The sequence below is a fragment of the Rhinolophus ferrumequinum genome, chromosome X, assembly GCF_004115265.2.
Source record: "Rhinolophus ferrumequinum isolate MPI-CBG mRhiFer1 chromosome X, mRhiFer1_v1.p, whole genome shotgun sequence".
In the NCBI taxonomy this organism is placed as follows: Eukaryota; Metazoa; Chordata; class Mammalia; order Chiroptera; family Rhinolophidae; genus Rhinolophus; species Rhinolophus ferrumequinum.
Window position 1 is genome coordinate 92208751 of NC_046284.1, and position 12140 is coordinate 92220890.

The 12140-nt window shown below is 37.2% G+C and overlaps 1 protein-coding gene across 14 annotated transcripts in view; it reads left to right on the plus strand.

Annotated features, from left to right (window-relative positions):
- CASK (calcium/calmodulin dependent serine protein kinase) overlaps positions 1–12140 on the plus strand; it is a 392568-nt gene that overhangs the window by 180388 nt on the left and 200040 nt on the right. For all 14 annotated transcript variants that reach the window (XM_033104288.1, XM_033104205.1, XM_033104214.1 and 11 more), the window contains exon 4: positions 9273–9350. In XM_033104288.1, coding sequence (XP_032960179.1) covers positions 9273–9350 — 78 coding nt within the window. The remainder of the gene's footprint in view (positions 1–9272; positions 9351–12140) is intronic.

A 12140-nucleotide genomic window follows, 5' to 3' on the forward strand; every position in this document is an offset into this window, starting at 1 on the left:
TGGTGTATCACATTGATTGATTTGCGTATGTTGAACCATAAGGCCCTAGAATGAAGCCCACTTTATCATGATGTATAATCTTTTTAATGCATTCTTGTATTTGATTTACTAGTATTTTGTTTAAGATTTTTGCATCTGTATTCATCAGAAATATTGGTGTGTAGTTTTCTTTCTTTATGTTATCCTTACCAGGTTTTGGTATCGGGGTAATGTTGGCCTCACAAAATCAGAAAGTATTGCCTCTTCGTCAATTTTTTGGAAGTGTTTGAGGAGGGCAGGTATTAAATCCTCTTTGAATGTTTGGTAGAATTCACTGATGAAGCCATCTGGTCCTGGACTTTTGCATTTGGGGAAGTTTTGGATGATTCTATTTAGATTTTCAAGTTCTTCGTGATTCAGTCTAGGGGGGTTATATATTTCTAAGAACTTGTCCATTTCTTCTAGGTTATTGGATTTGGTTGTATATAGTCCTTCATAATATTCTTGTATGATCCTTTGTATTTCTGTAGTATCCGTCTTACTCTTTCATTTCTAAGTTTGTTTATTTGTGTCTTTTCTCTGTTTTCCTTAGTGAGTCTAGCCAAAGCTTTGTCAATTTTATTAATCTTTTCAAAGAATCAGCTCTTTGTTGCAATAATTTTTTCTCTCTCCATTTCATTTAGTTCTGCTCTAATTTTTATTATTTTCTTCTACTGACTTTGGGTTTCATTTGTTCTTGTTTTTCCAGTTTTTTAAGATATAATATTAGGTTGTTTATTTGGGATTTTTCTTCTTTCTTGAGATAGGCCTATAATGATATAAATTTCCTTCTTAATACTGCTTTTGCCACATCCCAATAATTTTGGTATGATATATTTTCATTCTCATTTGTTTCTGTGTATCTTTTGATCTCTCCTTTTATTTCTTCTTTGACCCAGTCATTCTTTTATAGCAGTTGTTTAATCTCCATGTATTTGTGGTTTCTCCCCCCTTTGTTTTTACATTTAATTTCCAATTCCAAAGCATTGTGGTTGGAGAATATGCTTGGTATTATTTCAATCTTCTTAAATTTGCTGAGGCTAGTTTTGTGTCCCAACAAATGGTCTATCCTCAGAATGTTTCATGAGCACTAGTAAAGAATGTATAGTTTGGTGTTCCAGGATGAACTGCTCTGTAAATGTCAATTATGTCCATTTGGTCTAATATGTTATTTAAGGCTGATATTTCCTTACTGATTTTCTGTTTGGATGATCTATCCATAGTTGTCAGTGTCGTATTTAGGTCCCCTGCTATAATTGTGTTTTTGTCAGTTTCTCCCTTTAGTTTTGTTAGCAGTTGCTTTATATGTTTTGGTGCTACCTAGTTGGGAACATACATATTGATAAGTGTTATGTCGTCTTGTTGTATTGTTCCCTTTATCATTAAGAAATGTCCATCTTTGTCTCGTGTTACCTTTTATATCATGAAGTCTGTTTCGTCAAATATGACTATGGATACACCGACTTTTCTCTAGATGCCATTTGCTTGGTGTATCGATTTCCACCCTTTCGCTTTAAGTCTACATGTGTCCTTGTAGCTGAGATGTGTCTCTTGCAGGCAGCATATTGTTGGGTTTTGTTTTTTTTAATGCAGTCTGCTAGTCTGTACCTTTTTATTAGTGAGTTCAGTCCATTTACATTTAGCTTGGTTATTGATACATGAGGATTTCCTATAGCCATTTTATATTTTGTTTTCTGGTAGCTCAGTGTCTCCATTGTTTCTTTGCCTTTGTGTTTCTGTCTTGGTGGTATTCTACGATTTTTTTCCTCTGTTTACTCTTTTTTTATGTTATGTGTCTCAGTTATGGTTTGTTGGGGTTTTTTGAGTGATTACCATGAAGTTTATGTACAAGAAAGCTTCACATATATAGGAGTCCTTTTCTTCAGCATGCATCTTATCTCTATTCCCTTTTGCAAATTCTGACCTTTATTCCCTCCCTTTTATGTTTTTGTTGTCACAAATTATCCCTATTTATGCTGTGAGTTGATTTCTGCGTTGCAATAGCAAATTGTCTTTTTTTTTTTTCCAAGTCAAGTTGTTGTCCTTTCGATCTTAGTTGTGGAGGGTGCCATTCAGCTTCAAGTTGTTGTCCTTTCAGTCTTAGTGGTGGGGGGTGCAGCTCAGCTCCAACCAGTTGCCGTTTCTAGTTGCAGGGGGCACAGCCCACCATCCCTTGCGGGAGTCGAACCGGCAACCTTGTGGTTGAGAGGACGCGCTCCAACCAACTGAGCCATCTGGGAGCTTAGCGGCAGCTCAGCTCCAGGTGCCGTGTTCAATCTTAGTTGCAGGGGGCGGAACCCACCATCCCTTGCGGGACTTGAGGAATTGAACTGGCAACCTTGTGGTTGAGAGCCCACTGGCCCATGTGGGAATCGAACCGGCAGCCTTTGGAGTTAGGAGCATGGAGCTCTAACCACCTGAGCCACTGGGTCGGCCCCTTCTTTTTTTTTTATGCTTTTATCTTCTTTACCCTTTATGTTATGTTTAAGTGTATAATGCCTATTCTGTGTAAGAGTTGCCATCTCCTGCTTCTGTCTGTCTGTTAGTAATCTTGGTCATAGTTTTGTATTATTTTGTCTTTTTGTTTCAGGTCGAATAGCCTCCTTCAGTATTTCCTGTAATGCAGGCCTTGTGGTGGAAAATTACCTCAGCTTCTATATATCTGGAAAGGTCTTTATTCCTCCTTCATGTCTAGAGGATAACTTTGCAGGATATGTTCTTGGCTGGTAATTTCTCTCTTTAAATAGTTTGAATATTGGATTCCACTCCCTCCTGGCTTGTAGAGTTTCTTCTGAAAAGTCTTTCCTTTGTATGTTACTGTCCTCTTTTCCCTGGCTGCCTTGAGAATTCTTTCTTTGTCATTAATTTTTGACAGCTTCAATATAATGTGCCTTGGAGAGGCCTGTTAAGATTGAGGTAATTAGATGTTCCGTTTGCTTCTTGGACTCAAGGATCCAGTTTTTTCCATGGGTTTGGGAAGTTCTCAACGACTATTTGCTTGAATAGACTCTCTATGCCCTTCTTCCTCTCTTCTCCTTGTGGTATGCCCATTATTCTTATATTACTCTTTCTGATGGAGTCAGATAGTTCTTGCAGAGTCCTTTCATTTCTTTTAACTCTCAAGTCTCTTTCTTCTTCTATCTGCCTCATTTCCAGATTTCTATCTTCGATATCACTAATTCTTTCCTTCATCTGGTCAGCTCTATTTTCTAACCTGCCTATTTCATTCTTCATCTCTTTTATTGAGCTCTTCAGCTTCATAATTTCTATTTAGTTCTTTTAAAACATTTCAATCTCTTTGATGAAATATTTATTTTGTTCTTTGATTTTGTGAGTTCATTAACCTGCCTATCTGAGTTTTCTTGCATCTCATTGAGTTTCTTCAGAACTGCAATCTCTAATTCTCTGTCATTTGAGTCACATATTTCCATACCTTTAAGGTTATTTTCTGGAGGTTTTTCATTTTCTTTTTGAGCTGCCTTGTCACCTTGGTTATTCATGGCAATTAATGGATTATTTATCTTCCTGGGTATCTACGGGAGTGAATTCTGCAGCAAGATATGAAGAGGTCTTTCTTTTGCTTTCCAGTAGGTGGCATTGGAGCATTTTATTTTCCCTTGCAGCTGTTCCAGCTTCTTGCACTTTGGGAGATTTCCTGGGGAGGTGGGCTTCCCCTCCCTGACCAGGTCACCTAGGTCTCAGGGCACCACCCCTGTGTGAGGATATGATGGGTAATGGTGGGGTTCTGGGCATCTGAAATCCCAGTGCTGCCCCTGCAGCCAGATGCAAAGCTGTGAGCCCTGGGTGTCCCCACTGTGATCAGCCACAAAACATGGAGGTTGGGTGGGCTGGAAAAGGTGGCTGGTGTGTTTGTGGCTTTGTTCTCTTCTGAGTAATGGAAACTGCCAGACCACTTTGGTCTGCCTTACCCCTATAGCCTATCCCTTGTCATTGGAATTAGTGGCACTGTGCATCTGCCGCTCAGGAACTGTTTCTTCAGTTCTTGGGGCTGTAGATATTCTGCTCTTTAATCTGATACTACTACCATTGTTGTTTTTTTTCTGGGGCACACTACTAATACTGTAATGGTGTGGGGGAGGCAAGGCTCTGTGGCTTTGTTTTCTGCCTGGCAGTGAGGGCTGGTAGACCACAGTTGTCACGCTTCTGTATTTAGTCCTTGCCCCGAGGTCTCTGTCCCAATTGTTGGGTTCATCCGTATTATATACTGATCCCTCAGGCAGAATTGCTGGGGCCACAGAGAATATACCTGCAGTCTCAATTCTCCCTTCTCCTCTCCCACCACAGTGAGCTCCAGGCTGCGTCCCACAGCCTCCATCTTTGCACTTCTCCCTTCCCTCCACCCCTGCTCATCCTGGTTTGCCCACCTTCAGACATTTCAATGCACAGATCTCTCAGACATGTTTGTGTGTTGCATAGGGAATCCTTCATTGAATCATAACTGTTCAATTGGTTGTAACTTCAAGGGGAGATATCAAGGAGCACCCCTCACACCACCATGTTTCTGACGTCATACCTCTTTTTTTGTTGTTGTTTTTGGTCTCCGTCAGAGAAAATGCTGGTCAGAGAAATCTAGATTTGCTCTGTTCTTTACACTGTTCCTCAAAGAATAGTTTGCAGATGTGTGGCAATCTAGCAACTTTTACCAGTCTATTATAAGTGTAGAAATTGAGAGTAAGCGTTTAGAAACTGTTAGAGCAAGTTGATATTGCTGTGAAATCATAGCACATGATTTTGTATTTTATAAAATACTGGTTTATAATGTATCTGAGGAAAAAAGACTAGTTTTCTGCCACAGTTAATTTGAGAAGCATTTTCATATTATTGGGTGCTAGTCTCTTACAAGCCCCCTCTTTCTCTGTCTTTTACAGAATACATCATAGAGGAGGATATAACCTCTCCTATACCCTCTTAGGTTAAGTTTCTGACAAATGACAGATTAATAGGAGAAAAGATTTATTTCATATGCATGCATTAGGGCAGGTTGGGCCTCACAGGAAAAAAAAGTGAAAACCACAAAGAGGCAATAAGACCCAGAGGCTTATATACCATTTTAACAAAATGTGATAAAATGTGGAGAACAGATTATACAAAGAAAAGGCGGTGGTGAGTTTGGTCATCAGGTGTTGGGGGTAGGTTGTGGGAAGATGAGCATGAAATGTACAGCAAATAAGAGTTGTTTAGTAAGGTTTGTTGTGTAGATAAGAGTAGTTCTTTTCTTCCTGGTACTTGAGAGGGGAACAGCTTTACAAAAGGAAATTTATGCCCTGCTTGGGGGCATAATGGAAGAGAGCAAAGAATTCTTCCTGTGTCTGCTGTTTTTCAATCGCCTTCAGCTCAAAATAATCCTATACCAAAGAGACATATTTTGGAGTGTCATATTCTGATCCCTTCAACATACAGCCAGCCATACCTTGTGCCTCCAGACCTGTGATCTATTTTGCTTGTTTGGTGCATTTGTTTTTGGATATTTTTTAAATTATATAAGTAATGCATGTGTGCTTTAAAAATGGATTAATTTTTTAATTCAGATAGAAAGGAGGAACAGCTAAGATCTTACTCACTTCTCAGAATTCTAAGTAAACCTCCCATAGTTTTTCCCTGCATCTAGTATGGAAGCATTCCCATACTCCTCCATAGCAGGGCTTCTTTTCCTTCTCATTTCACTCCCTCGGAATGAAACCAACTGGAAAAATTCAGAAAATGCTTTTTGAAGCTTCTTGGTCATCCCGGAAACATCCTAAGATAGGAAGCCAAAGAGAAGAGCAATAAAAGAAGCCTTATAGTTGTTTTTAGAAGCATTATATTATCAAATAAAATTTATCAAGAATTTTGACATCAAACTATTTGTTCAAGGTTATTATATTGGGATTGTATATATTATGAATATGTATATTTTAAATTTATGTGATGAATAAAATTTGCATAAATAACAGGTTTTTTAGTTTTTATTTCTGTATCACAAAATTTAAAATTAGTAGACTGCGTCTTTAATAGCAATTAATGTTATGAATAATTGATTAAATATCTTTAATAATAGAAAATTACTTTCACAGTAATGACTTACGTTCATACTAACTCCTCAAAAATCATGCCTACATATTTTAAAAGTTAATACAGGTGATTTTGTTTGGAACCCCTGGTTATGAAGCATTATATTAAAAATTGTATAATGGCAGAAGGAGCCCATTTATAATAGCAACTGAAAATATAAAATGCCTCAAGGGAAAAACCCAATGGTTCCATATATGGAACCAATATGAAGAGAACTTTAAAACTATAACTTAGAGACATGAAAGGAAATGAAGAGGCATATCATGTTCATGGATGAAATTATAAAACTGTTATTTTCTAGAAGTTAATCTATAAATATAATACCATCTCAGCTAAAATCTAAAGTATTTTTTAGCATTTAACAAACTGATTTTAAAGTTCAGCTGGGAGGAAAAAAATCATGAGAAAATGTTGACAAAGAATAATAATGAAATGAGACACATTTTGCCAAATATTAAAATATACTATTACAGTATTGAAAATGGTATGGTACCAGATACAAGAATAGACAGGACAGTGGAAAAGTGTAGAAACCTGAAACTACCCGTGTGTGTATGTGCATGTGTAGAGATTGTCATTTCAAATACTAGTGTTTCAGATGTGACCAGAAAAATGGATTGATCCATGTTGGTAATTATAGCAGAGGGCAGTAAATAATTTCCAGTTATGTCTCACTAACTAGTTTCCTCCATAGGTTGGCCTCTCACCACCTTACTACCTTCTCTTACCCCAAAGATTCTTTGTTTCCCTCTTCCTGGTGCCTCCAATAAAACATTCATTTAGCTCTCAGGACAGCTCCCAGATTCTTATTGCTTTATTATGCAACCAATTTAGCTCTATCCTTTGCCTAACTCCTTTCTCATCTGAGTTGAATAGTGCTTATCCTCACATTTCACAATTAAAATGGAAAGCAGATAAACAAAACTGTAATTTTGTCTCTGCGAGGTGTATTGGTTGGTTGATCTGGTCCTCTTAGATCAACCAACCAGCTTAAGCTGCAGCCAGCTTTAAAAAATAGTACTTTTTCTCCTCACAATGCAAAGAAATGAAGAATATTCGGCCTTTCTAGTAATCAAGGAAATACAAATTAAAGCACTCATGAATGACTTTTTCTCCTGCTATCTGATTGGCAAAATTTTTTTTTAAATAGTCTTTCTAATGGAGGCAAGATAGAGGAAAGGACACTTTCACACTCGGTAGTGGCAGCATAAATTGTTAAAATTTTTCCAGTAGTGTGTGTATCAAAAGTATTATTGCATATACCTCTTGACCTAACAGCTCCACTTGTAGGACTTTTACTATAGCAGATGATCAGGGTCATTCACAAAAATGCAGGATCGTGTTCATCTGGGCTTTATTTCTGATGGTGGAAAATGGGCACTGCTATACTTCAGAGTAAACTAGGGCATCATAAAAATTATTTTAGAGAAAAATCCTATTTGACATTGGAAAATGTTCATTAGCCGTGAAATGGAAACTAGGTAAAATTTGTAAAGCCTTGTATAAACGTGAAAGTATTTTCATTTACATAAAAACTCACCAAGATTTAAATAACATAATTAACTATTCATTAAATATTTACTGTGTGCTCAGTCTTCTGCTGGATATTGGGGGGGAGAGGTATGCTGGATATTGGGGGGGGAAAGTATAAAATATTCTTGTTCTTTGGGACTTTACCCTATTGTTAAACTGTTGAGCTTGAATATGTGCATTTGGTCCTTGCACACCCAGTAAGTATACCTCTAGATAATAGAAAAAGCACTGAACATAGATAGACAGGGATTTGAATCCTGCCCTTGTCACATACTTGTCTACTCACTTAGATAAATTATTTGACAATGAGGGTACTGACCTCACAGGTTGATTGTAAGAATAAAGAGAAACATAAGCAGGAGCTACCCATGATGCTTGGTAAATAGTGATATTAGTAAAGATTACTAATTATTATTATAACTATTTAGTAATTATTAGTAATAGTAATGATTAGTTACTTTCCCTTCTAGAAATTTCTGTTTCCTCCATATAGTACCAGCAGCAGATACATTGGAGCCTGAGCTACTGAATAAACAAATGAATGAGATACTGGGTTTGAAAACACTTTATAAGCCTTAAAGCATTATGAAAATGTTAGTTAACTATTAATATTTGAATAATTTCATTAATATTTGTAATGATCTGGCAAAAGTTTTGTGTTTACACATATATATGTTTGTATGTAAGTGCTAAATGTCATGGGATTTTTTTGTACAATTTAAGCAAAAGAAGGGCTTATTTTTTAAAAAAAAAAAAAAGAAGGGCTTATTGTGGCTGATAATCATTTAGAGGGTTCTTGGGGGAAGGTGGGGTTAGGTTCTTGGGGGAAGATGGAACCTTGAATTAAGGTAGGTTTTGAATATGAGAAGCAACAGATACAGAAGCATGTGGCCAGAAAAGGAAAGAAAGAAGATGTAATATTCAGAGAGTAGTAATAAGACTAGTGTGCTTAGGGAGTGAAGTATTCTTGAAAAGTCATTAGAACAGGATAGGTAGAAGTGGCAAGGTGTGGCCAAGACACGAGAACTTACTGATCTGGTGAGAAATAGAGAACCATTTTAAGTTTGGGGGCAAGATAGTGACACTGTGTCACCAACACATCACTCTGTTACAATATGTTTGTTGCAATTAACTTTGGTAATAAAACTAAACAAAAATAAATTATGAATTAGCTAATTCTTTTTTTCCTTGCACAGTATATAGCTTGAATTCCCATTTAGTGGTGATAATTATGGCTAAATGTTTTAGAATCCTTGATGTATTCTTAAAATATCACATGACATGACTAGATATAGGTAATTTCAGAATTTGACTCAAAAATATGCCCATAGTCCCCCAGCATTGCCCTTTTTTGAGACTTCTTGTTGTGATAACCTAAAGAAAAATTCAATCTTCCATACCTTATATTATTTGATGCTACCATTTCCTTGTTCTTCCTGTTTCTTTCCCTGTAGATTTTCAGTGTTAAGATGCATATAATGTCCTTTATAATTTATGTCTATTTTTCATTAAAAGATAGGAGATTCAACTAATTTATTATAATCATTAGCTGTAAGTCAACTAATAACTTAGTTATAATGTATTCGCTTTCAGTGTTTTCTTCCTGGAATATCCTCTTTTCTTACATTCTTTTTCACATTTCTCTACAGTATGGATGGAGCTGATCTGTGTTTTGAAATCGTAAAACGAGCTGATGCTGGTTTTGTATACAGTGAAGCTGTAGCCAGGTATGTAATTTGTATCAATTCCCCAAAGGTCAAGATGGAAGTAAAAGAAGGGAATGACCCCAAAAAATCATATGCAGTGGCCTGTTCTTTGAACTGATGAGGCGCAAACTGCCACTCTCCTACAGAGAGCATTTCTGTTTCAGTGTGCATTAGTGGAACCAAATAGTGACTGGAAATGCAAAATACAGAACAATGAATTTATCTATTAATACGAGTTTACAGTTTTACATCAATATTGCTGTCTTTCCCATTTCTGATGACTTCTATACAAGGAAAGATTTGATAGCTCAGGAACCATGTAGAATTAGGCTTGGACTTTTTATTCGTGTTTGATTTTTGTTTTTTGACACATGAGCCTCATTAGTTCTTCATTTTGCCTTTTAATGACAGCAAATTGTTATGTGACCAGTTAATTTGAGGAAAAGCACAAAGCAGTAGAAAGAACAGTACAGTTTTTCTGTTGAATATATTTGCTTCAGGCCTTTGTGTGACCTCCCAGTCAAATGATGGCCATTGTTCTAAGTGGAAGAGTTGTTGTAAAGAACTAATGGCTCAAAATAAGGAGCAAATATGAGAAATCACAGGAACTATGCATTGGGCCACTTGTTTATAGATTTAGAGCAATACAGCTTTCTGCTTTGGTGACAATCACATCATAGATATCCAGTCCAGTGGGATGCCATTTTAATACATGGTATACATACATTAATGGGGTACAGCATCTCTCCTCAGTTACCAACCATAATATGTTGAAGGGTGTAAACCCACAAAGCCATTAGGATTTATTAAAACTTTCTACCATTTAAGAAACAGTTACCATGAAATGATTGTAACTTCTTCTCTCCCATCATTCATTTTATAATTATGGCATTATGGACAGATATAGCTGGAAACAGCTTAGAAGAGTACCTAATACAACTTTGAGCTCAGAGTGGCTTCACTTTCTTCAATCATTGCTCTGCCTTCTCCTACCTAAGGAGCAAGGGCTCCAGTCTCAGGAGACCGAGCAGTCATAGCGGCAGCACAAGGTAAAGAATATACTCAATTTCAGATAGCTGCTGTTTTGTACTACTGGAGCTAGGGAGAAGAAGCAAGTGAAAGTTTATATTATTAACTATAATTACTTCAAATTCCTGATGTATTCATGTTAGAACTGACGCTAAATATTCTCTTTTCTTTCGAGTTATGCTTGTTCAAGCACATTCTAAGGTTCTTTAATCCCATTTTTCTGTTTTGAGTTCTTATCATAATTTAAATTTTTTATTCTTCAGAATTAAAAAGCATTCTTTAGTACCAAAAACAGTCAATGCCATCATGATTTTTCTTATGGCAATAGTGGTAAACCACTGTACGCAACTACATGAAACTCTCAGACTTTTGCATATCATTGTTTATATTTATTTCTGCAAGAATTTGAGGCAACTTGCTTTTTGTGCTTTCCCATATTGATATCTTTCAACGGCAGCATCAAATAGGGAAAATAAAAACTCTGAATGTTGATTTTATAAATTAGTGAAGCTTGGTGGAGGAAGATGGCTTTTTCCGTGTTGAACCACAGTAACACTGGGGTACCTGGCATATATGCGGGCAGGGTTGATGTTAAACCAGTACCACTTTTACTGTGTTCCCACTCATCCATATTGCTTTTCCTTAACTTCGAGCCCGTCTCTGCCACTAGGCTGAGTATCGGGATAGGGAGAATAGCAGAGTGTAGAGGTGATGTCATACAGTGAAATGACTTGGGGTCTCTCCAAATCTCGAGTTTTATAGAAAAGATAGATGTTTATGTAAATCCAGGTGAAAGCCTGTTGATTTTAAAATCCACCTATATTTGCTGTTAAAGTGGTGATTTTATAAAAGGAACTTTTCACAATTGACCAGAAGAGTAGCATTTGGAACCAGTAAGTGACACTGCAAAAAGAGAGGTTTGGCACAATTTATTAAAAACCCTTCCTGGAAGAAAGAAATCTTACCATTTGCAACAACATGGATGGACCTAGAGAGCATTATGTTAAGTGAAATAAGTCAGACAGAGAAAGATAAGTACCATATGATCTCACTTATTTGCGGATTCTAAAGAAAAGAATAAGTGAATGAACTAATCAGAAACAGTTTTGGAGACAAAGAGGAAAAACTGAGGGTTGCTAGATGGGTGGGAGGAGTGGGGGGTGGGGGGGAGGGTGAGGGGATTGGAGGGCAGTCGGTGACCACAGGATGGCCACGGGTTTGAAAATTAATCTGGGGAACGTAATTTGGTGGTTACCAGAGGGTAAGGGGGTTGGGGGGTGGGGGATGAGGGTGAGGGGGATCAAATGTATGGTGATGGAAGGGGAGCTGACTCTGGGTGGTGAACACACAGTGTGACTTATGGATGATGTGATACAGAATTGCACACCTGAAATCTATGTAATTTTACTAACAATTGTCACCCCAATAAATTAAAAAAAAAAAAACCCTTCCTGAAAATGACCAAAGGGGGGGTGGCTCAGAAAGTATTATTAGGTATGTTCCCTATTGCAGAGGATCAATGACCATGTAACGGGGCACATAGAGCCTTCCTTTTGGTTAGACAGCTCAACCAGATGACTTCTAACCTTCCTTCCTTCTCTTCGATTCTGCGATTCATTGTTGGGAAATTCAGCTTATATCAGTACTCTAATGACACCAACTGCAAGAAGACTCTGAGACACCAAGTAATCAAATTGATAATGTTGTTTTTCTCCAACTGGCTGAGCTTCAAGAGGAGCAGCAAAGCATAGCTAAAATAAAACTGCGTTCCGTCCTTACAAC